The 24,958-nt window shown below is 50.6% G+C and overlaps 1 protein-coding gene across 2 annotated transcripts; it reads right to left on the bottom strand.

Moving 5' to 3' along the window:
• Positions 1-734: 734 nt before the first annotated feature.
• On the bottom strand, positions 735-24,245 carry SPARC (secreted protein acidic and cysteine rich). Of its 2 annotated transcripts, none has more exons than XM_046000570.1 (10): positions 24,117-24,245; positions 13,847-13,916; positions 12,495-12,560; positions 11,859-11,946; positions 10,226-10,347; positions 7,707-7,827; positions 5,707-5,840; positions 4,870-5,018; positions 2,385-2,533; positions 735-1,933 (listed from the first exon to the last, which is right to left on the bottom strand). In XM_046000570.1, exons 2-10 carry the CDS (start codon positions 13,901-13,903, stop codon positions 1,905-1,907), a joined length of 915 nt encoding a protein of 304 aa, XP_045856526.1. In that variant the 5' UTR covers positions 13,904-13,916; positions 24,117-24,245; the 3' UTR covers positions 735-1,904. The 2 variants fall into 2 exon arrangements, with proteins under 2 accessions (XP_045856526.1, XP_045856527.1); XM_046000571.1 differs by having other exon boundaries at positions 12,495-12,557.
• Between the last annotated feature and the right edge of the window lie 713 nt (positions 24,246-24,958).

The following is a 24,958-nucleotide window of genomic DNA, read 5'->3' as shown; positions in this document are numbered from 1 at the left end:
CAAACTGTAAGAGACTCTTAAAGACAGAGAACAAACTGAGGGTTGATAGAGGGGTGTGGGTGGGGGATGGGCAATATGGGTGATGGGTATTAAGTAGGGCACTTGTGGTGGACACTGGGTGTGTATGTAAGTGATGAATCACTGAATTCTACTCCTGAAACCAATATTGCTCTGTATGGTAACTAACTAGAATTTAAATAAAATTTTGAAATAAATAAATAGGTATGGGGGGTTAAAAAGAGGATGAATGGGTGGTGGAAAGAGGTAGTTGCTTAGCCTGGTGTTTCTGATAATGAAATGCAGTAATGAAAGAAGTTCAGCACACAGTTCATAAAATTAAAAGTAAGCTTGGGGCGCCTGGTGGCTCAGTAGGTTAAACATCCAGTTCTTGGTTTTGGCTCAGGTCATCATCTCAAGGTCATGAGATCAAGCCCTATGTCGACTCCATGTTCAGTGGGGAGTCTGCTCGAGATTCTCTCTCTCCCTCTCCCTCTGCCTACCCCCAATAAATAAAGTGTTAAAAATAAGCTAAATTTGTGCTTATAGGAACCATATATTCCCCGTGTACAAATATACCCCCTATGTATAAAGAAGCCTGTGTGTGCACCAAAGCGTAGTAGTGTTTGCAAAGGTTTGCCGTCATGCAGTTGTGTGTAGACGACTCAATCCCTGTGTCTGCAGGTCAGGGTAATGAGGTGTCTAAGACCGAGATGCATGCAAAATCACTCAGGAAGGCAGTTTCTAAGTCATTACTTTTTATTTTGAAAGATTTGTCAAACTTCCCACGTCGTGGTGAGAGTTTGCATGATTAATGAGAAGCAGCTTTTTCATGAAATGCTTGGAGGTGAACGAGTTCTCAGCCTGTGAGATCCGACCATCCCATTGACTTTGAAGTTTCTCTTGATTAATAGAAGGAAAAAAGGTGGAGAGAGGGAGAAAAGGAGGAACATGCTAGAAACCGAGGGAAAGACCTCTCGTGACAACTATCCAAATGTGAAAACAAAACAAACAAAAGCAATTCCCCAACTCCACTTTTTCTACTTTGCAATTTTCTACACTTCACTCTTGACCTTGGCCTTCCTTGACAGAACAGCCTCCCAGTCCTTCATTTCCCAAAGACAGCTAGGAGGGGAGAAGCCCTGCAGGGTGTGGTGATCCACTCCCCAGGGGCCTGGCGGATTCCAGAGACCTGATGGTCCACCCCGGCTCCCAGAAGTTTGAACTAACAGACTAACGTGAAAAGAAAGGGCACTGAAAGATGAAGGGGTAGAGAATGGTGAGGAACCGGCCTTATGTGAGAGTTAATGTGTTTTCCTAACACAGACTCAGGTCCTTTCTCTGGGTGAAAGCCTTCGTATCTGCAGTTCTGGCTGGTGGGTTCTACAGGGCTTTCTCCCACTAGTCCCCTAGTTCCAGAAACATCCTTGGCAGCATCACGTGCCTGTTACTTCCCTTTGCCCACCTTCAGGCCACGTGGGGATGACCCCCTGGCAGCCAATACCTTGAAATAAAATGAATACAAAGACTAACTTGGTGAGTACTAGTTTCAAACAGAGATATGGAGAGAAAATCTGAAAATGCAGGATGTGCTGAAGGCAAACTTGAGCAAATCAAAGTTCCCACCCATACACCACTAGGACATGGGGCAGCATAGCAAATGGTGAGAGAAGAATGGGACCGTTAGTGGGTGAGCAAGAGGCATCGATAGCCGTGTTATGATTAAGAATGTCATGACTTGGGTTACCATTTCCATTTTTAGCACCGTTAATGTATTCGTTTAAATCTATATTAGCACCTTGTCCCCAGGCAGAACAACAAACCATCCAAACATTTTAAACATTAGGGGAAACAGGAGGGGGAAGATCAAAGAGGGAGGATCCGGCACTGCAGAAGGAGGCATGGATTTAGATCACCAGATCCTTGTCAATATCCTCTGCAAAGCAAGAGAAGAAAACAGAATTAGAAATTCAGGAAGACACACTAGCCCAGGAATTGGTGGGTCCCACCCATCCCGGGGCAAGGGTCAGGGGACTAGCCCAAGGTCACCAAGGAAGTTGGGGACTGAGGACCTTGGTCTCCCTGTCCCTGGCCTGTCCTGTCATTTACACATGCTGCCAAGTTACTTCCTGTCCCTCTCTGGGTGCCTGCCAGCTCTCAAAATAGCGCTAGGCACAGACCGAGTGCTACGAGTGAGGAAGGGAAAGAGAAAGCAGATGGACAAGAAGCCACCTGAGCGAACAAGGCCCACCCAGACAGGGAGAGCAGAGAAAGGAGTTAACTAGGCACAGAGGGAAGAGCTGGGCCGAGAGGATGGACACACAGATGACAGAGAGAGCAGAGGGGACGTGGGGAGAGGACAGTGGCCCCTTTGCTCAGACACTCACTCTCCTTGATGCCGAAGCAGCCGGCCCACTCATCCAGGGCGATGTACTTGTCATGGTCCAGGTCACAGGTCTCAAAGAAGCGGGTGGTGCAATGCTCCATGGGGATGAGGGGCGCACGCAGTGGGGCCAGCTCGGTGTGGGACAGGTACCTGCGGGCAAGAGGGGGAGGGCCTGAGGACTCTCCATGAGAGACAGAGGAGAGCGAGCCTGCCCCACAGGGCAGAAGGAAGGGGCGTGCAAACAGAACAGGAAGCCAGGATCCCAGTCTACCCCTCAGTGTACCGCTGACCTGCTGTAGGACCTAGTGGCACTTTGTGGCACTGCCCCACTCTGAGCCTCGGTTTCCCCTCCAGCAAAGCAGGGAGAGTTGACCGGAATGTCTAAGAGTCCTTCCAGTTCTGAGATCCCATAGCTTCATAAGACAGGTCTCTTGGTGCATTTAACTGTTTCTTAACTGGCTGAGAATCAGAGTACAGAAACTTAAAATGAAAATATTCTGCTATCGGAAGATCAACATCTCCTATGAAACAACAATGCATGTTTCTGGTGGACACACATTCATGTAGCTACAAATGCACAGAAAAGAGTCCAAGGGCACCTGGATGCTCAGTTGGTTAAGCGTCTGACTCTTGATTTCGGCTCAGGTCATGATCTCAGTGTTGTGAGATCGAGCCCCACGTCAGGCTCCATGTGCTCATGGAACCTGCTTAAGATTCTCTCTTTCTCCTTCTGCCCCACCCCGCTCTCTCTCTTTAAAAAAAAAAAAAAAAAAAAAAAAAAAACTGTAAAAAGAGATACATCAAAATATAACAGTGCTGCCTTCTGGGGAGAAGTGGGAAAGGACTGGAATTGGCAGGAGGGCCAGAAGAACTGAAACCTTCAGAGAGCTTTAATTTTTTAATAACATAATGTGAGAGAGGGAGGCCGTCTCATTTCTCTCCCACTGTCCTGTCCTGTTCCTTCAGCCAGCCTTGACTCCAGCGCACATGTATGAATTTTTTCCCTATGTCCCAGAGCCCTCAACTAGTTGTCCTCAAAACAGTCTTCCCCAAGGGGCCACACTGAGACCAGTTTTCTCTCTAACCCCCAGACCCTCTTGCCCTACCCCCCAACTCATGGGAGGAACCACACAATGTTTGAACTGGAAGGAGCACTCCTTCCCCTAACATAGTATATCGGTGGGAAAACTGAGGTCCCAAGAGGTTCAGGGATTCAGGCAGCTCTGGGACAAGAAGGGGGGGCGGATGGATCCCCTGGCTCAGGCTGGAGCACTTTCCCAGATGTGCAGTCCCTGTAGCCACAGCTGGAAGCCTGTGCAGTCCCTGTAGCCCCAGCTGGAAGCCTCCCTCCTGGTCCTTTCATCCTGGTGGGATCCAGCTGCTCAGCCTGAGGTCCAGATGTCCCCCTGATTTTTCCTCCCCCCTCCACCACAAATGACTCAGTTGGATCCCAGCCATGAAAAGAGCCTGGGAGAGAAGCAGCAAGGAGTTTCCCAGAGCTCAGGAGACCCCAGCCCAGGCGGACTGCCGCCAGGGGGGGCGGACTCCAGACACACAGCCTGGACCAAGAATAAGGGGTGACCCCCCCCAGAGAGAAGCAACCCTGTAGAGAGTGAGCTCCCCCAGGCGTGTACACAGGATGGCCCTCCTTCCCATGCGCCTCCGAAAACAAGCAAGAGGAGACCAGAAAGTTACGTGAGGGTCGTGACCACCACCGCTCGGCCTCCCATGCAGCAAGCCACCACCTGCACCTTCTGGGAGCCTTTTCACGTTTTCCTTCGATTGTGAGAGCAGATCATCACCACAGTGTGAGTGTCCCAGGGGCAGGGACCGCATCAATTCTGATTAAACACCGTGCCCCACCCCCTCCTCCATCCCCACCCGCCTAGAATAGCACTGAGCACACAGTAGATGCTCAGGCAGCGTTCATTGGCTGACAGCTGCCTGCCTATCCATGACACTTCAGAACTCATCCGGATGAGAGGCAAGAACAGTTAAACCAAGGGCTTGCAATAAGGATGGGATTGGCTCTGTGGATTTTTTATGAACCCCCAGGGCTCATTCACCCTGTTGGGGCGGCGTCTCTGGTCTTGCTGAAGGACAGTGAGCGTGCAGGCCGTCCCGCGCTCCACCCCGCCGCCCCATGGAGTCTGTGCTCCTTCCTAGCTCGCTCTCTCACAACTCATGGACACCCACGGCCAGCAAGCCCAGGGGTCAGGGGGGATTTTCCGTTCCTGCCGACTTCTGCTTCTTCTGGCATGAAAATGTACTGTGGCTTTCTTTCCCTCGGGTGTGCATCTTTTCTCCTATGCCCGGTCCTCCTGCCTTGGCCCCTACGCAGACTGTGGGCTCCAGGGCTGGGAGCAGCAGAGGCTGCTGAGAGGTTTTCCGGACCCAGTGCGCTTACTGGCCCTGACCTGTGATGCCGTCTACTCCCGTGCCAAGTCAGCACGGCCCCCTGTGATCCTGAGGGCCGGAGGTCTTACCCATCAATGGGGTGCTGGTCCAGCTGGCCAAACTGCCAGTGCACGGGGAAGATGTACATGTTGTAGTTCTTCTCGAAGTCCCGGGCCAGCAGCTCCACGGGGTGGTCTCCAGCCTCCAGGCGCTTCTCGTTCTCGTGGATCTTCTTCACCTGTGGGAGCAGATGCGGTGTGACGAAGGGTCCAAAGGACACGGGCCAGGCCCAGTCCAGGGCCCCTCCACCTTGGACAGTAGGCCAGCGCTGGAACAGACCAGCCACGGCCAAGGTTCAAAGTGAGGGAAGGAAGTGGCAGACACGGGTAGCAGCATCTCATCCGCAGAAGTGGAGGAGTGGGGTGATCTCAAAGGGCTCTGTCCCCATAGAGCTGTCCCATCAAACTCAGCAGGAGAGTGTATTAAAATGCAGCTTCCTAGGCCTGGTTTCACAGGGACAGTCATTCTGCAGGCAGGAGGCCGGGCTCAGGAATCTGCACTCTATCCGTACTCAAGTGCTTGACAGATCCAGTCAAGTTTAAGATCCACAGACTCAGAAGGGAAAAGAAATAGGGCAGTTTGTGTCCCTTTTGTTTGACGCTGGGGGCTGGACAAAGCGAGCAGGTCTCTTCATTACAGGACTTCTCAGAGTCTTTGAGAAGTGAATGCGTACTCTCAGCCTCCAAAGACAATGAGAAGTCTGTGTCCAGCACGCAGGAAAAGGGCGCTCATCAGAGCAGGGGTGTAGGCTTACACCTGGGAGCCTAGTTCTAGGAAAGGGACTGTGGGCCTCAGCCAGCCCGGGGCCAGAAGCCATCTCGGTGCCAGGCAGGGACACTGGCACAGGCTGGAAAGAGAGCACTTACCCGCAGCTTCTGCTTCTCGGTCAGAAGGTTGTTGTCCTCGTCTCTTTCATACAGAGTGACCAGGACGTTCTTGAGCCAGTCCCGCATGCGCAGGGGGAATTCGGTCAGCTCAGAGTCCAGGCAGGGGGGGATGTCTGGGGTCCAAAACACAAGAGTTGTCAGCACAGACTCGGACACTGCAAGCCTGAGGGCCTACATGCTGGCCAGGCCCCGCTTCCCAGCGCAGGGCCTCCTCCCACAGCTGCTTCAGCCAGTGGCCTTGGCACAGTGAGTGGCTTGGCCCTTCTGGGCCAGTTTCTTCACACCACAATGAGCATAGGAGATTCTGTGGAGGGAAGAATGCGCTGCAAACGCAGACACAAGGCTTTCCCCTTGGCCTGATCTGACCTGCTGCAGGAAATGGGTCACCCCAGTGACTCCTGCATCTCTCTAAGTGATGGGGCCTGAAAGCAGACGCCCATCCCATGCTGGTGCTGCCAGCCATTGGGAGGGGTTCAAAGCTGTGAGGCTCAGGAGTAACATCTATCCATGGGCCCAGCTTGGCGGGGGTGGGGAGGTCAGGACTGCTCAGCCACCAGAACGTTCTTTGTGATAATGACTCCCTCCTAGTCTTTGGAACTTAGATAATCCCAGAATGTTGGACCAAGTCCACCCTCTTGCTGGACTTATCAAAGGTCAGCTTGGGGAGAAGGGGCTTGCTCAAGACCACATTATCAGAGCTCATCCATCATCCAGGGCATGTGGCTGTCCCGGAGCTTAGAGGCCTGTCCCTCCCTCATCCTAAGTCTAGGGTAAGTTCCCTCTGTGGTTAGGACCACTTCCTTCTCCACCACCAGCCAGGGAGTGGAAGGCAGCATCTGTAGGGGACACACTAGGAGTGGGAGCAAGTGAGCAATGCGTCCCAGAGGACAGCAAGGGCCACTTGGTAAAAGGCCCCTTGGCACACTCAGTCTCCCTATGTCAACGTTCCTATTGACGTTCCTTCCCCAGCCTCCTTCCTGGGCCTTCTTTCACACCCCGGGCCCCATAACCGGGAGAGTGGGGCTGACTACAGGAGAACCTGGTTTTCTCCTCTACAGTTCTGCACTCTGCACACCTAAGGCAGGTGAGTGGCTCTCCCCAGTGCCATCTGGTGCCAGAGCGTACCAGACACACAACATGGGTGTTATCTTGGAGGGGAACCGGATGTGGCCTTGGGTGTTTCAAATGATAAGGAGACTGCCAATGCTGAAGGAGGTGCCTGGGCCCATGGAATCTGTACCTGGCATCACCAACAAAAAGCTAGACAATACCATAGCGTCCCTTCCCCCCAACACCTGACTCCCCGGGTTTCTAGAAGAACGTGGTTAATCATGTGCCTTAAGTGGACAGATAGGAATGTGATGGAGTAAAAAGGCCAAGGATATGGCAACACTGAGTAACAGGGCCTAAAGGGAACGGACAGGCATGCCTCCTATTTTAAAGCATTCAAATTCAAATATTTTAAATAACTTTATAGGCCCAGGGGTGCCTGGCTGGCTCAGTCAGAAGAGCATGCGACTCTTGATCTCAGGGTCGTGAGTTTGAGCCCCACATTGGGTGTAGAGATTACTTAAATAAATAAATAAAAACTAAAAACTAAAACCACTTTATAGGTCGAGACAGAACATCATTTTTGCTTTACAATGTTGAAGCAGTAAAAGTTTGGGTTAGCCCTGTAGAAGACATCCTGATCATTAAAGAAACAGAATGAGTTGTCTTCGATGCTAAAGAAAAATCCTCCCTGGTCTTATGCTTCCACAACTGTTCAGTCCTTTCTGGGAGGTGTCCTGAATGCAGAGTTGAGAGGAAGCGACTCCTAGACAATCCTCTCACTTCATAAATGGCAATCCTGTTAGAGGCTCAGAGAGGGGAAGAGACCTGCCCAATGTCACACAGCATGAGGGCGGCAGAGCCAGCGTCCAGGGAGCCCAGGGCTCTCTGTGGGCTGGGAGGCTGGAAGTGCCCAAGGAGAGACTCACATTTGCAAGGCCCAATGTAGTCCAGGTGGAGTTTGTGGCCCTTCTTGGTGCCCTCCAGGGTGCACTTGGTGGCAAAGAAGTGGCAGGAAGAGTCGAAGGTCTTGTTGTCATTGCTGCATACCTGTAGGCAAAGCATAGAGCACCTCGCCTTCATTCCCAAAGCCCGTTGTGGGTACCACCATCTCTGCCCATTTCAGAGACGGGGACACAAAGGGCCAGCAAGGAATGTGATTAGCCCAAGATCACACAGGGAGTTAGTGGTGAGGCTGCAACAAGGACCCGCTCTCTGGGCCCCCAGACCAATGTGCAGCCCATGCTAAGAGCCACTGCTGGTCTCTGAGCAGAGGTACGACCGAATCAGACTGAGCTAGGGGAAAACAAACCTGGCATCTCTGGAAAGGATGAATTAAAGATGGGGATGGCAGGGGCACCTGGGTGGCTCCGTGGCTTAAAGCCTCTGCCTTCAGCTCAGGTGGTGGTCCCGGGGTCCTGGGACCGAGACCCACACTGGGCTCTCTTCTCGGCAGGGAGCCTGCTCCCCCCCGCCTGCCTCTCTGCCTACTTGTGATCTCTGTCAAGTAAATAAATAAAATCTTTGGGGTGCCTGGGTGGCTCCGTGGGTTAAAGCCTCTGCCTTCAGCTCGGGGCATTGTCCCGGAGTTGTGGAATTGAGACCCGCATCAGGCTCTCTGCTCAGCAGGGAGCCTACTTCCCCCCCACCCCCTGCCTGCCTCTCTGCCTAGTTGTGACCTCTCTCTCTGTCAAATAAATAAATAAAAATCTTTAAAAATAAAGATGGGGATGGCAAAGAGGAAGAGTCTACAGGAAAAAGTTAACACAGCAAGCCTGGTATGCTTAGAAAGGCCTGCTTGTGATCTTGGCTGGTAAACAAGTCCCTGCACAGCTGTAAAACTTTCCACAGATGATAAGGATGCCTCACTGTGCCTAGACCGCTTGTACAAACAACACGGTTCACGCTGAAGTCTGCTTTCCTTCTGGGAGTCAGGAATTTGAGGACGTGCTAGGCAGCACTCAGTGAAAGCTTTGGGTGCTGAGTCAAATAATGGGCTTCCTTGAGCAGAAACATTGCTCACACGTGGCTGCATCTTCGTAGCTGCGGCGAGAAAGCCTTTTGTGAGACCGCCTCGTGCAGCGGAGAAAGTAAGCAGGCCTGTGCGTGGATTCCTCCGGACTCTCCCTGTGTCTTTTTTTTTCCCTTTTTTTTAAGACTCTCCCTATGTCTTGTTCCATTATTCCTTAGCTGTGTATCTTTAACATGTCACTGTAGTAAGTCTTCGCTGTGAATATAGCCCAGCACTGAGTTGTGCGAGTTCTCCTAAAGGATGTCTGTCCAGGGGGGTGGCCGAGCAGAGGTAGCAAGGGCTGAGCAAGGACAGTGGCAGTAAGTATCTGTGTTAGGGGCAGGGAGCCTTATATCATACCTCCTGTACTCACTTACTTGGAATTGCTTATATATCACTGCAGAGGGAGAGTGGATGGACACTGGCGACCAGCGGGATGGGGGTAACAGGGGTAAGGAGGAGAGAAGAGTTGACAATGATGCTAAAATTTGGAGCCCAGAGGAGAAGTTATGTTGGGGAGAGACTGAAGATGAAAAGCCCAGACAGGAAGTTGTGGGAGCAATGCTGATTCCAGATTTGCTGTCCTGAGCTCGGTCATCACGAGCACTTTGGTTGTCAGCAGTGGGCACTCAATAAATAATTGTACAGATGGATGGACAGATGGATGGAGGAGCCCTACTGGAGGCAGAATGGATGGGCTTTGAACGTTTTTTTTTTTTTTAATAGCATATATTGGGGGATGCCTGGGTGGCTCCATTCATTAAGTGTCTGCCTTCAGCTCAGGTAGTGATCCCAGGGTTCTGGGATCGAGTCCTGCATCAGGCTCCCTGATCAGTGCAGAGTCTGCTTCTCCCTCTGTCCCTCCCCACTGCTCATGCTCTCTCTCTGTCTCTCTCTCAAATAAATAAAATCTTAAAAAAAAAAAATAGCGTATATTGGGTACTAAGTACTAAGTACTACCTAACAAATCCCCACAAAAGTCCTAAGAAATAAAGACCATTTCTACCCCCACTTTAGAGGTGAGAAAGCTGAGACTTGGAAAATCTCTGCACTTGGCTAAGATCTCATAGCTAACCACGGCGGAGGTGGAATTTGAAGTCAACCTTCCGTCAGACCTCAGAACCCACGTTTTTGGACCCGATGCTTCGCTAGGCTGCTTCCAAGCTGAGAAAGCTTCTATCTCAGTGTCTGATGTTCTTGGTATGTTCCTTTTCTGGATCTGGTGCGCAGCTGGGAACCTGCTGGTGCCGAATAAATTCTTGCTGGTTGCTGGAGGGACCCAGTGACAGGCAGAGCCTTACCTCCACTTTCCTGCTGTGACTATCTAGTGAGGGGACTTTTGAGACTGGAGCTGCCCCATAGAACCACCGAGCCACCAGAGTTCTGGGCAGCCACTCATGTTTTCAAAGGCCTGAGCCCCCAACCGCCTGGCCTTACCTTCTCGAACTCGCCAATGGGGGCAGGGCAGCTGGTAGGGTCCTGGCACACGCACATGGGAGTGTTGTTCTCATCCAGCTCGCACACTTTGCCATGCTTGCAGTGGTGGTTCTGGCAGGGGTCTGGTAGAGCACAAGGGCATGTAGTTAGCACTACTGGGTCCACCCCAACCCACCCAGATGGATCCTGGGGCAGAACTCCTTCCTTGCTCTGGGCAGCCCTCAGTCCTCCTTTCTCTTCTGCTGAGCCCAGCAGTTGGCGCTTAAGGGAGAAATTGGCTCGGTCTAATCTCGGAGATTAGAGATTCAGTGTGAGGTCAGGGTCAGGGTCAGGCACATTTTGGGGAGCCACAGGCTTACTCTGAGACCCAGGAGCACTGGATACCATGTGACTCCCTTGAGGATTGAAGCTACCACTGCGTTCTCAGCTCTCTGTTCCTCAATGATAGTGAGGCATTTTTGGGTCATAAAATAAACTTTCAAAAATAAATAAATAAAATAAAATAAAATAAACCTTCTTGAATGACTCGGAAAATCAGCTGTTGTCAGGGAGCCAGGGAGCTGAGAGGCCAAGCAAAACAGACTTGAGTGGTCGTAAAGGAAAAGGGAGAAGCGCCCTGAGGCCTGCACCGAACAATAGAGCCCCGCTGTGTCTGGTAAACACCGGATGAGGGTGGGCCTGGAGGAGGGAAGGAATAGACTCAGTAGATGCCCACCTGCTCCAGCCAAAACTCTGTGCCCTCGAGCTGATGGCTCCATTTGGCCGTTTCCTCCATATGTGTGATGTGGGATATTTGAGTCATTCTTTATTGGATGGCTGCCCTGCCAGGCGCTGAGCCAAGGGCTCTTGTGCCTCATCTCATAACCTCCAACAACTGTGGGGTGAGGGTCTACCGTCTTCATCAGTCCCGTGTTAGAGACGAGGGAGCTGGGCTCAGAGCAGCTAAGCAGGCTGTCAGAGGGCACTCTCAGCGGGAGTCAACAAGGTTAGAGGCAAACCTAGGTGGCTTTGCTTCCCAAGTCCATGCTGTTAACCCCCTCAGGTATGATGTCTCTCCACTCTGCAGGATGGAGATGCCAGCACAGTGGGCGGGAGGCGGAAGCCCTAGGACATTTCTCTTTTCCTGGCACCAACTCCAAGCGTAGCATTATATGAGCTCTATCCGGTTCCCAGGCCTTATTTCCTCGTGGCTGTATGCAGATCAAATAAGCTAAGGAGCGTGAAAACTCCTGGAGTCCCTTCAGGTCTGCACCCACTTGGGGCATGGGCTGAGACAGAGGTCGTCAAGGAGCGCAGTGACCGTGTGGGACCTGTGCCCTCAGTGGGAACATGAGACCCAACTTTGGCATCAGGGCAAATAGCTGTGAGGGGAGAAGTTCATTTCCAGCCTGGGAACATCCCTTCCTGACACTCAGAGCATAGACAGTGGGGCTATACGCAGATCATGCCCAAATTCCAGAGAAGATGCCCAGCCTTTAAGTCCACACTGTTTCTCCCCCACGGCCCACCCTGAAGGGAGGAGCCCACCCTGAATTTCCTTGGGAAGGAACCTCACGTAGGCTGTCCCCAGGCCCCAAGCTCAACCGGCAGGGGGCAAAGACTGGGTACGACAAGACACGAGAATAGGACCTACTTTCAGCCACCACCTCCTCTTCAGTCTCCTCAGCACCTTCATCAAATTCTCCTACTTCCACCTGCACGGGGTTGGCTCCCACAGGTCCCTGGGGTGGAGGGAGAAGGATGAGTCCAATGGCTCCTACACTTGCGGATAAACACTGGAGGGGACTTGCCCGGAGCTTTAGGTCCCACAAGAGGAGAGACAAGCTGGAAAGTCGCGCCGGGCCCAGGGCCCAGGGAGCACAAATGCCAGGGTCCAGAACTTAGACGGACTCTTACAGGCCCACTGAGATGCTGCAGAGGCCACCACCGGGGTGTTGGGGTAGGAGCGGTACCAAGCCCACCACCCCCGCCAGCTGCACCATTGCAGCTCTCCCTTTGTGTTTGTGTATGGGGAGCCTATGGGTAGTCACCCAAGAAAAATTATCCCGTAGCTTAAAAATTTCAAAATCGTAGTTCCCAACTCTAGAGTGCCATGGAAGGTTTGGGAAGCGTTCAGGAGCGTCAGGATTGGGGGACACATGGGATTCACATCTGTGCTGTGTGTGCCCATGGGAAGGGACAAATGCTCTGTTCCAGGGTCAAGACCCCACAGCACCCATCGGGTTTCTCCACGGAATGAAGGTGGAGTCTGGGGTCTCCACCCACCTACCTCTGCCACCTCAGCCACGGTTTCCTCTACCACCTCTGTCTCATCAGGCAGGGCTTCCTGTTGCTGCTGGGAAGAGAAAATGTGTTTCAGAGAGGTCAGGGCCAAGGCCAGCTTTGGCTCTGAAGTGCCTCCAGCCAGGGGAGCTAGGAGAGCAGCTCACTGGAGAGCCCCACGGCTCTGCCTCAGGGGCTGCCATGGGAAGGAGGGTGATGAGGACAGAAGAGAAGCCAAACACAGGGGCCCTATGGAACTTTGGAGCACCCCCCTTTCTATATTTTATATCTGGGGTGTCTATAGAAGATTTAGCTTGGAGAAGCATTTCCATTGCCTTGAACTCCTATGAATCTGAAGACCACTGATGCAAACCAACTCCTTTCAGCTTAGAGTGGGACCCACAGAGACCCACGGGCAAGAACATCATGCATTTTAACAGAAGTCATTATCTTCCCCACAAGTACGATACTATTATTGTGATTTTGTGATTCCTTCCTGCCGTGTCAGCTTGGAGTAAGAAGCAGCAAGATAATATACAGCTCTGAGGTGTCTGGCCGCCTGGGGCTTCTTCTAGAAGTAATGCTAAGCCTGCCTAATCTTTCAGCAGAATCCACCTGCCAGAGTCTAGCATCACTCAGACCTCCTAGTGGAGAGAGGATGGGGGAATGAGGGGTTGAGAGAAACTGCGCATGCTGCTTCCTCCCTCTCCCAGTAATGGCTTCCTGTTTAGCTTTGGACGACCATTACTGGCCCCCTGCATGCAAGTCTTGGAGGGACTACCTGTCCATCAGGGTGCTCCACACTCCCCTGGCCAAGAAGCAGGACCAGGACCCAAGCTCAACCAGATGGGTTCTCCTTGAACTGTTTTTAAGTCTTCTTGACCCATTTTTGCAAGACACGAAACTGCTGGAGCAGGTCCATTCGGATGGTGACATCTCCAAGACCACTGTCTGTTCTTACCTCCCAGATCCTGAACCTACCCTTTTCCAGTCCTCCCCAATACCTTTGACTTTACAATTTACCTCTGTAACCTTCCCCTACCCACCCTCATTTGGCCAGACTGGAGCCTGTGGCTTGCAACCGGATAGTCCTCAATGATCTGGAAACTAACCAGCCCGCTCTGTGGATGCTAAAAAGTTCACGTTCTCCTTACATGGAGATCTCTCTTCCCTGGGCTCTGCATCCAGTGGGGGCCGTCTCAATTTTTCTCCTGTGCTTACCAGTGTACAAAAAAAATCTTTTTTTAAAAATAAGGGAAATAATAAGAGAGGGAAGTCCCTGACCCCTCCAAGCAACCAGGGGCCAGTGCCACGGAGCTGGTGGTGGAAGACCAACAGATATGCTCTCTAGGTACTTACAGGGGCTGCCAAGGCCCTCCCGGCCAGGCAAAGGAGAAAGAAGATCCAGGCCCTCATGGTGCTGGGAACCCTGTGAGGGGACAGAGATTGAGATTTGAGTGAGTGGGCATCCTCTTGATGAAGAGCTCCTTCTGACGCTGAATTCCTGTGATACACGAGGTCATTTTAGATGGTGCATGTTAAGTCATAGTAAAAGATGCAAGAGAATTTGCTTCTACTCAATTATCTTCCAATCCCATCTGTATGAAGAGAAAACCTCAGTTCGGGGTTAGGATGTCTTAAATACCTTTCAAGCACTTATCTATCTCCTTTGTAACAGAGAACAGGCCTCTGGCTCAGGGCCTCCACAGGAAACTATATCCCGCTGGAATTCCAACGAAGTTGTTTTGTCTTCTTTGTGTTTATTTTTATAGTTTCCTTCCATTTATGACAAGAGACAAAGATTTTTCCATTTATGGTTAGGATATGGAGTCTCTTTTGTCAGTACATTTATTGAAGTTTTTAAATAGTGGTTCAACAAAGGTGCTTGGCTAACTAAGTCAAGCTTGGACGATACTGAATCAGATCGTCTTCAAGGACCCCTAAATCCCTGATGTTCTAGGATTCTTTTAAATTTTTTTCTTATCCTCCTAACCCTCCCCCTCTTCCTTTTCCTCCTCCTTCCTACTCCCTCTGAAGGAAGGAGGGGGATGGGCAGAGTTAATAGGCAGAAGCCTACTGCCAATTGGAGACAATGAGATCTACCTTCTAAAACAAGGAACAATAGTCTTGGAGTGTGACCAGTGGAAACTTGGGGGTAGCCACATTTTTCTACCCAGAAGGGACAGCAGCACCTCTCTGGATCCTCTAAGGAAATTATCCAAATACTTGCATGTGTTCATATTTTCTCTTCTTTTCCCTTCAGAGCTAAAGGATGTTAGCTGAGATCTAGAATATTCTCCTGCCCTGATCACTGCTGAGACCTTACTCTCCAGATGCTGAGCTCTTTACTCCAAAAATCTCATGACTACAAAGGATTTGGGAGCAGAATCTTCTCTGATGGTTCTCTGCCAAAATGCCATCTCTCACAGAGGAACAGTAGGGGGACATTTTATTTCATGTTCTCACTGGATGGACTTCTATTTCCAAATGGCTTTAGAAAGCTCTCTCTTGTAGGGTTCTAAATTTGCCTCCCTCAAACATCTGGTTTACTCTGTTCCTCCTCCCGTGGCTATACAAAACAAGAGTGCCCCCTTGGCCCTGAGAAGCTTTTAGTCAAGGTGAGCTGTAGCCATGTCTTCCCTCTTTCGTCCCCACAAATTTCTATATTGAGTTCATCATCCCTAGTTCTTTCTAAGACTTTTCAACTGACCAAGCACCTTGGAGGTACGCTGGCATCATGGGAAAAAAAAAACCTTTGGCTTGGAATTCAATGCCAGGGATCCTTGATCTGCTTCAAAACTATCTGGGTGTATTGGTTAATGGCTTGTCCTCTCTAGACCTTGTCTCCACTTTCATTATTGTGAGGGTTAGACTAGGTAAACTTTGAGATTGTAGGGTGGGTTCTTGAAATGCTCTTAAAATGTTGCAGGCAAGGGGCGCCTGGGTGGCTCAGTGGGTTAAGCCTCGGCCTTTGGCTCAGGTCATAATCTCAGGGTCCTGGGATCGAGCCCCGCATCGGGCTCTCTGCTCAGCGGGGAAGCTGCTTCCGCCTCTCTCTCTGCCTGCCTCTCTGCCTACTTGTGATCTCTGTCTGTCAAATAAATAAATGAAATCTTAAAAAAAAAAATGCTGCAGGCACATGCTGGTCTTGGCCTGTGTCATCACCTGTGGTATAACCCTTCTTCACTTGGATTATAGCATTCGAACAGTAGAAAGAGGCAAAGAAGAGTAGACTTCATACTGGCCTTTTATGGTATTAATATAGACACAAAACCTTACCTTTTATTTCATGGCCTGTGAAATAAAACTAACAGAAATCTAGAGGAATCAGCCTGGGGGCCTGGCATTGCTTCACCCTGGCTCTGACTCCCAGAGGAGTCCAGTCTTCCCTTTCCGGGCAGTTGTTAGAATGTTCCTGCCCCATACAGTTGTATGCTTGTTCCCTCCCAGGCCTAGAGGTGGAAAAATCTCCCTGCTTCCTTTCGCATTTGGAAGATACAAGCAAGACAACCCCAGCCTATGATTTTATGAATGGAACAGAAGAGAAAGCATCAATGGAGGACTTGTCTGAGACTGTTTGAAGTCAAAGGGGCAGAGTGAGATGGCTAGCTAGAAACACAGAAAGGTGTTGTCCGGCCTCCAGTGACAGAAGTCGTGTCAGGAACTTGACTAGTCCATGCTAGGACTGGAAATGCAATAATCTTACAGTTGAAGAGCCTGGAAAACCAACATCACTACGGTCTGCATCCTTCATCTGAACGGAGCAACCACGCTCCCCTTTCTGACCAAGGGAAGGTCGGTTGGTCAGCTTTTTTGTCTGTCCTGCCTCCCCCACTTCCTGCACTTCTTTCCCAGTGGCATGCTCACCCTTCCTGCAGCTGGTTTTACAGCCAGAACTGAAAAATAATTCTAAATCTTGTACTGCTTATAGTGTCTAAAGGCCTCACACCCATGCTGTCCCACGGACACAGACAAGGCGTGGGAGAGGTCCTAGTCCCACTTTCCCGATGAGCCTGTGGTTGAAAGCAGGAAATCATGCAACACTCAGGCCTCTTGTACATCAGACTGCCTTGACTAAGCCCCCATCTCGTGGAACTGAGTTGGGCCTAATAGGGACTATGTTCCGTCTGGTGGGGGAGTGGAGGAGAAAGGCAGAAAGCGCCAGTGGTTTTTTTTTTGTTTGTTTGTTTTGTTTTGTTTTTAAAAAGAGCCAAAATGTTAGAGAAAGAGATTTTCCAAATCTGGGGCTCTGCCCAGTGCCCAGTGCTCCATTGCCAGTCCTAGAACTCTTTCTTCCAGATGTTGGGATGAGAGGGAAGGGCCACAGCTGGACAGTTCTTCCTGTACAGCCAAACTTCCAATGTGTATGGGAGCCCTCCCTGAGGCTCTCTGAAATGGGTCTGGCACCCATCCTGCACAGCTCATGGGGGGCTCCATAACCCCAGGAGGTCAGAACACAGAATCAAACCCCAGTATTCGGAACACATCCTTTGCCAATCAAACCTAGATGTGGTATACTCAGTGAAAATTTCAACAGCTTTGTACAAATGACTAGTATTAAATGAAAACTCCTTCCTTCATATCTCTTTAGTTTATGAGGATGCCTATGTCTATCCTTTCCAAAGTGTTTTGACATTCGAGCATCCCACTGGAGGCTCAAGGAGTGTTTTGCTGTCCTGCAGCACAGGTGAGAAGACTGAGGCCTGGAGAAGGGAGGAAATCTTCCAAGAGTCCCAGGGAGCGAGTGGCAGGGCTGAATGAGGACCCACGCAGCCCTGTTCCACCACTGGCCAGCTCTTCATCTCACAGTTTCTCTTGGCAGTTGCTCCCTCCCAGGTGCTCACCTGAATGGAGCCCAGTTGGGCTGGGAACTGGCCCGAGGTCCAGGGAGAGAAGTTGGACCAGGGCAGGAACATGAGGTGTGTTTCCCTTGGCTTGGTGGTCATCAAACACAGACACTGCTCACCCCCACCCCACCACCGCCTCCTCCCCCTGTTCCGTACATCAAGTCCCTTCCTTTTGCCTTTATTTGCTCTGGAGATGGCTGAAAACCCGTCCTTGGCTGCCAGCAGGACCCGAAGCCGAGGTCACTTCTCTTTCTTTAGAAAGACTCTGGGGATGGAAAAGTACAGCCAGCCCCCCAGTTCATCTCCCTCAAAATATAAAGGGCCTCCTTCGGGCTCTCCCTGGACACTGAAAAGTCCCTGAATGTCACAACCGGGGGAAATCTCAGAATCACGGATTTTTAGATTGCAAATCTTGGAATCACGGGCTCTTAAGAACGAGAAGCACAGAATCTGAGTTACAATCATCAAATCCGATTTGAGAAGAAAGAGGTTTACAGAGCAGTGCAGTCTAACAGAACCCTTTGGAGATGATGAATTTGTTGTGTCAGTATCTTCCACTATGATAGCTACTGGCCACATGTGGTTGCCAAACACTTGAAATATTGCTGGTGTAAACGAACTGAATTTTTAATCAGATTTTATTTTAATTCATTTAAATTTAAGTAGCCCCATGGGGCTAGTGGCTACACATCAGAGTGGTTATAAAGGTAACCAGTGTTTATGCAGAGTGGTTATGCAATGCAGCATAAAGGCAAGCGCAGGGGCTCTGGAGACAGAATGTCCAGGCTCAAATTCTCACTCTGCCACTTGGCCACTGTGTGACCTTCAGAAAGGGACTCTCCCTCTCTGGGCCTCAATTCATTTCTCCATCTGTAAAATGGAAATAACACACCTACCTTGAAAGGCTCATGGGTGATTTATATGAGAGAATACAAGAAGTAAGCAACGTTGTTTGGAAGAGCACCGTAATCCCACAGATCCCAGGATCTCCATCCCCCTCAAGAATCCAGGGCAAGAATCCAGGCTCTTTGTCTTCGGCCCAGGGAGAAAGGGTGTTGGGGTGGAACAAAGGAGACATTGCTTCTCTTGGTCAAGGGGACACCAGCCCAGCCTCCAGAGAACCCAGTGATGAAGCCTGGGCCCCAGGCTGGCCGCTTAGTTGGGCTGCTGACGCAAACCAAGCATCTCTCTCCCACTGTTTGGCTTGGAAACAAGGGTTCCAAAAACACACGTTCCTGGTAAACAAGCCCAAAGAGAGAAAAACAAGTCTAGAGGCTAATAAAGGAACCCCCTCTGTGAGCCAGGCCCGCCAGGGAGCTGAGACTTGGAAGGAGGTCTGAGCCAGGCCAGAGAGGCGCCGTGGCAGCCGATGCGGCCACCCTGGCTGGCTCCCGCCTGGGAGCAAGCACAGCCACCCAGAGGTGGTCTCGTGACAAGCACGTCGGGAGTCCCGGGATGCTGTCTTGGCAGTGCTGCTCCCAGATCACTGTGCAAACTTAGGGAAGGCTCCTTTCCTCCCTGGACCACAGCTCATCTGCACAATGGGGAGGTTGTTTTAGATTGGCGCTGTTCAAAATTATGTAAGCCCTCTCTTTCAATGAGGTCTTCTGGGAAGTCCAATATTTAAAGTAGCTAAAAGCCTTTCGCATTTGTTGAAACATGAGTTCACTATAATCTGTTCAAGGAATCAGCGTGAAATTAAAAAAACAACAGCAGGTCCGCAGGAGTTGAGATGGGGATGAAAGTCCTCCCCACTCAGACGCCCCTGTGATGCCATGGAGCCTCTCTGGGTTCTCCTAGGAACACAGTCTGAAAACCCTGGGGCAAGATGGTCCCTGAGGTTTCTTTCAGCCCTGACTTTTTAAGTCAGCTCAGGCAGAAGCCTTTCAGAGTATCACCCCCCTCCCCCCAAACCTGTCCCTTGACTCTGCTTCCAATTTTAATATTTCTTGCCGGAAGGGAAGAAGATAGGGGAAAATTTTAGGGTGTTATGGGTGCTCAAGCCTAGGAGTGAAGTGGTTCTGGGGCAACTCCAAAGCAGCCCTGGAGTTTGGGACTAGAATCAGCCTAACTGAGGTTCCATAAAGGCATCTAAGATGCCACGTTTCACTGTTTCCTGGTGGTTAGGAGAGGCCCAGGGTGGAGCTTCAAGCTCTCCTCCTTGGCTCCCTCTAGGGGCCACTGATGCATCAGGGTGACCACAAATGGAGGGGATGAGAAAGAATATCAGAATCCAGGCTGTCACATACCAAAGATAACAAATACCTGGTGGAAATGTCTCCACCTGCTCCTGCCGTGCATGTGGCAGACATTACTAATCGATCACATGACTTCTTCCCCCAAAGTGCAGAGTGGCATCTGAATCCTGAACATAGCTCTTCTGGCAGCCACTACCAATGGACTGGTATTGTCAAGCCAGGAGAACCCTCTATGCCATGCTTCTGTTTTTAGAGACAGAGGAACTAAGTCTCAGAGAGGGAAAATAACCCACTCAAGGGTCACACAGCAGGCTGATATCGACGCTAAACTTCCAGATATTCAGAAACATTGAGATGTTCACCTTGTTTAGCTGTTTCTTTTCTCATCTGATCAGTCTGGGACCCTAATGCCATGACTATCATGAGACGACCCAGAGGGATCCCCAGATGAGAAGGTTAACATCAAGTTTCTGAAAGAACCCAGTTCTGGACAGTGTTGATTATTTCTATCCATATTTTTTTTCTATAGACACCAAGCTCCATTCCTTGAGAGTGAGGGTAGAGCTAATTTTCTACCTAAGACATCTCTTCCTCCTGGATAAGAGGAAGTTGTTTTTCTATTCTGCCAAGTCACTGCTTGCTGGCCCTGGCTCTGTCTAGCCCAGCCATCCTGGAGTTCAGGGTTGGGGTCGGGATCTGGGCTCTATGCTGTAGAGAAAATGTAGTAGCTTCATTAATCCCCAGGTTCACTGAGAGCTCAGCTCCAGCCCTCTCTTTCCTCCTTTAAAGACAGGTGAAGGGAGGAATAGTATTAGTCACATTGTGGGGGCCTCATGGCAAAGCCCTGAGGGCTGGGATAGGCCACACTGGCCCACAAAGAGAGGGAGAAAGTATCACTATCACTGGTCATCCACAGGGCTTGTTGCCTGTAGAAGGAGGTGCACAGGTGTGAAACCAAAGTGACCAGATGGAAACCAACAAAGAAAGGAAGGAAGGAAAGAATTAGAAAGGAAGGAAGGATGGAGGGAAGGAAAGGAGAGAGGAAAGTGAACATTTGGACACTTCTGAGCATCTGGAAGTTAGGCTCAGACATCGGTTGGCTGCGTGACCTTCAGTGATTATCCTCCCTCTGTGATCCTCACTTTCTCTCCCTGCAAAGCGCGGCCAGTGATTTGGTGCTGTAGGTGTCCAGAGTGTCTACCCCCTCATTGTAACCTGCAGTTACATCTGACTATGCACATCAGCGCGTGGCTACAAGCAGCAGTCACATCTGCGCGCCTGGCAGTGCGTCTATCATGGTGACCTATAGCCTCGAGGACATCTGCATGAAGCTGTGTATGTGTGAGTGTCCACCGGGCGCAGCATCTGTCTGTTGGGGCCCATGTAGGTCAGCACCCGGGTTTGTACGTGCATCAGGTTGTATACCTGGAACTTGTCCGTGAGTCAACGTATGCCTCAGGGGGAGGCGTGTGAGAGCGGGGCCTTCTGTCTTGGCCCACGTATGGAGGCATTTATTTTTAGCTATGCCAGTGGGTGCCTGTTGGTAAAATCAATGTTTACAGTCTACATCCTTGTGGGTTTGTGTCCTTCCCTGATCCCTGCACGCTTGGCTACCTAGCTAAATAACATGAAGGCCAAATAGTCTCCTGTTTACCTCATATCCTGAGCTCTTGCCTTTTCTCCATCGTCCTTTCCTATTTATAGTTTATTTATAGCAAGGGAAGTTGCTCTTGTAAATAGCAAACCCCAGCCATGCTCTTGGTTGACAAGTCTCTACAGATGGACAAAGATTTTAGCAGGACTGTTACGCAACTCAAGATTCCTTAGCCCCTCCTCTCTTGTTTCCTTTCCAACTAGGGACTCAGGGGTTAAAAATGCAGGCCAGTCATTTCTTCTCATGAAAGCAACCTCTGGGATTTAGGTTTTCAGGACTTTGAACCTGGAAGGACCCCTGGAGACCGCCTAGATTCCCCATTAAACAGATTAGGAAACGGAGGCGCAGAGAAGGGAAGGGTCTTACCCAATGTCACTCACTGTGAGTTGTGACTTGCCTGTGCCATCCCCTTGGCCAATGCTCTTTTCACACTGGACAGGGTACAACACTCTTGGGAAAGACAAAGGTGCCCAAATCAAAATGGAGTTAAACAACATTTATTTTGTTTAAGTGTGCCTGTTAGCACTTTTAATAAAGAGAAGTTATAAGCAAACCCCAAGATGATAGAGCTGCCAGACAAAAAAAGCTGGAAATGATTTCACCAAGTCTTCACATGCCCTGAGTTTATCGGTTCTAAAAACCCCGCCGCATGGTGGGCTTGGGGGACCACAGTGTACCAAGTGTTTCCTGCATAGCATCCCATTTCTTCCACATGATGTCCCTTCGAGGTGACCGAGGTGACCGTTGTTGCTACTCTGTAACCAAGGGATAAACTGGGGCTCAGAACGGAGAATCCATGAGGTCAAGGTCAAATGGCACCGCCCAAAGGAAGGAACAGCAGTGCAACTCAGGTCTTCAAACACAGGATCAAGGAGGCTATCACAGCCCCACAGCTGCCCTGGGATCCTGGGAGATCAGTAGGGCTGGACCTGGAGTTTGCTGTCCTGATACTTGGGGATAGAGTGGGGTGGGGGACATTCAGATGGAGCCTGATGTTCTGAGTGTTTCAGTGTCCCCTCCCAGCCAGCAGGCAGAGACCCTGAAAAAAAGGTTACCGTGGCAACTCGCATTCCTCCCAGAATGAGTCACAGCAAAGAAGAGCCTTTCTGTGGGTGGGACTTGGAGAAAGTTTCAAAAGTTGATTCCTTCTCCAGGCACTCGATTCCCCCCTCCCCCCCCCCCCTCCCTCTGCTTTGGGTTTTGTCGATGTGGCAGCGGAGCTCTGTGAGTTAACCCTCTCTTCCCCAAACACTGCCTTTCAAAATTGTGGATCCCCCTGCAAATATACATCTGCTTCCAGTCCCACACTCCATCTCCCAGATCATCATACCCTCCAGCCCTGTGGGAAGCAGTACATCCACTGGAGTATATCTTAACACTAAAGGCTGTGAATGCCTCTTGTTCTTGTTCTCCTTCTCTCTCTCTCTCTCTCACACACACACTATTACTACTACTACTACTACTACTACTACTACTACTACTACTACTACTATACATACAATTTTAAGTGGCTTGAAGATATCTTAAAGCCCATTCAAAGGCCAGTCCATGGGTTCTGGTTTAAGAGACTTCCCCTTGAAAGTCTCAGATGACATCAGGCTCCCCAAAGACCATCAAGTCCAACCTTCTTACTTTACAGATAGGGAAACTAAGTCCAAAAGACTTACCTAAGATAGCATATAAAATGTGTGTCTTAAGGCTGCCATCCTACTTCTTATTTGCTTCTCATTCTCCCACTGGCACTTAGAGAAGATAGAAATTTAACCCTAGAGAATTGCTAGTAAGAACATTCTCCCCGTGTTCTATGTAGAATGCTGTCCTTTCAGGAGGAAAATGTGTGCCTCTCTGTTCTCTCTTGGGCAGACTGGACTTCCTTGAAGACATGCCTCATCTCAATGCCCCCTTTTCCCTTAGTGTCCCTCAGACCCCAGGAAGTCCACTCACCAACCAGCCAATGGGCCAAAGAAGGTAGAAAGAGTGTGTCCAAAGAGGACTTAATATCCTAAAAGGCTAGACACCGTTTCCTTGTAGAGTGTGGACTTTCTAAACAAGGAGGTGTGAGAAGGTTGCCCAGGGACTCTCTCTGGCTTGCCTTACCCCTACCCCCCTTCTTGCAGCATCCCCCACCACACCCAGCCTCCCATAGGACCCAGAGGCTTGGGTTGGATGATATCAGATGTCTGGGGTCTTCAGATCTACATACACTGAGGGCTACTGCCAGTAAGTTCCTATGCTTACACCCCGGCAGCCCAGGATGGGAACAATGCCTAACCCGGGAGTGACTATCTGACTGTGCTATTTCGGAGTGCCTGTGTTGGGGGGAGGGGTCGATGGGGGAGAATTCCAGGGAAAAGGGAACCTTCCCAGAGGGGCTGATTCGAGGTAGAAGTCGAGACACCCACCCCCCTCCGTTTGCCTTCTATTTATCATTCATGCAAAGTTCCTTTTGGAAAACAGAACCCCTGACGGAAAACCTAGTCTAGGAAGAGTCTTCTCCTGGAATGGGGAGCAGGACAGACCCTGGCTGCCAGAGGGCCCCATGCAGCTGTGACCAGATCAGATTCCTAGGAAAGCAGGCTGCCACATTTGCCAAGGGAGCCCAGAGGCTAAGCCGGCAGCCTCTGAAACCGGAGAGGCAGGCATAGACAGAGACAGAGACAGAGAAAACACTCTCCCAAAGACACAGTGAGATTGTTTGCTGCAAACCTGAAAGGGAAACCAAGTTATAACACCTGAAAAGCAAAAGGCAGTGAGTCCAAGGCTCCTGTCCTTAGCGGGAGTGCGGTTGGTGCCCGAAGGAGACGCATACCCATCCCTGACCCAGCACTTCCCAGCACAGCTCCTCTTTCTGTACACAAACTGCAGGAGGGAACTAGGGGGTCGGGTGGAGCACCCAGAGGAGGGAAAGGCCGGGCAGGGGTCGTGCGTACCTCAGTGGCAGGCAGGTGGCTGGCAGAGTGCGCTCCGGGTGGTGTGAAGGTCTGCAGGAATGTGGAGGGTTTAGAGCCCGGCAACAGGAAACCACTCAGGGCTCTGGGCTGGGTCTGTCTCCCCTCCACCCCTCGGTCCCTCCTCCTCCTCCTCTGTCTCCTCCTTCTCCCCCTCCCCCTTCTCCCCACCGCCAAAGCCCACTAGGTCTTTCATTTCTCTTCTCCTCCCCTTGTGGTGGGCTGTCCTGACCAGACTCCCCAACCCTGCCTGCCTCATGGGTTCCCTGGCTGTTGCCTATACACTCATGGAGCGCCAGGGCTGGAAGGGTCCACAGGACTCATCTGCAACCACCTCCTTCTTGTTCAGAAGGAAACTGAGGTTTGGAAGGGCTAAGGATTACCCAAAGGCCCCCAGGGGCAGAACTAGGCCCAAGTGTCCTGACTTCCCAACCAGTGATCTTTACAAGATTAGGAAATGTGCGGGAGGGCATTGCCAGTTCGAGGGGACTGGATCTGTGACAAAGGCAAAGCCAAGACTCGCCTCTGTACAGACAAGATGGGAAATTCGGTCTAAAAATAAGAACTCTGACTCTAGTTGCACCAGGAATAGACATATAAGAGATTTGCTTTCTAGCTGGGGAGTCTGTATCATCAGTATAGAATAGATAATAATCTTAGAAGTAACAACAGTCAAGGCTTATGGAGACTTCATAGTCTTCAGCAGCAACCCCTTGACTTAGATATAGTTACTGTGCCCATTTTACTAATAAGGAAACAGAGGCCCAATGAGGCTAAGTCGCTTGCCCAAGATCACCTGCTTTACAGGAGTCTGGGCAGGCTGA

The sequence above is a fragment of the Meles meles genome, chromosome 3, assembly GCF_922984935.1.
Source record: "Meles meles chromosome 3, mMelMel3.1 paternal haplotype, whole genome shotgun sequence".
NCBI classification, from domain to species: domain Eukaryota; kingdom Metazoa; phylum Chordata; class Mammalia; order Carnivora; family Mustelidae; genus Meles; species Meles meles.
Note: the sequence above shows the minus strand (reverse complement) of the source record. Positions and strands in the feature narration are given on the sequence as shown.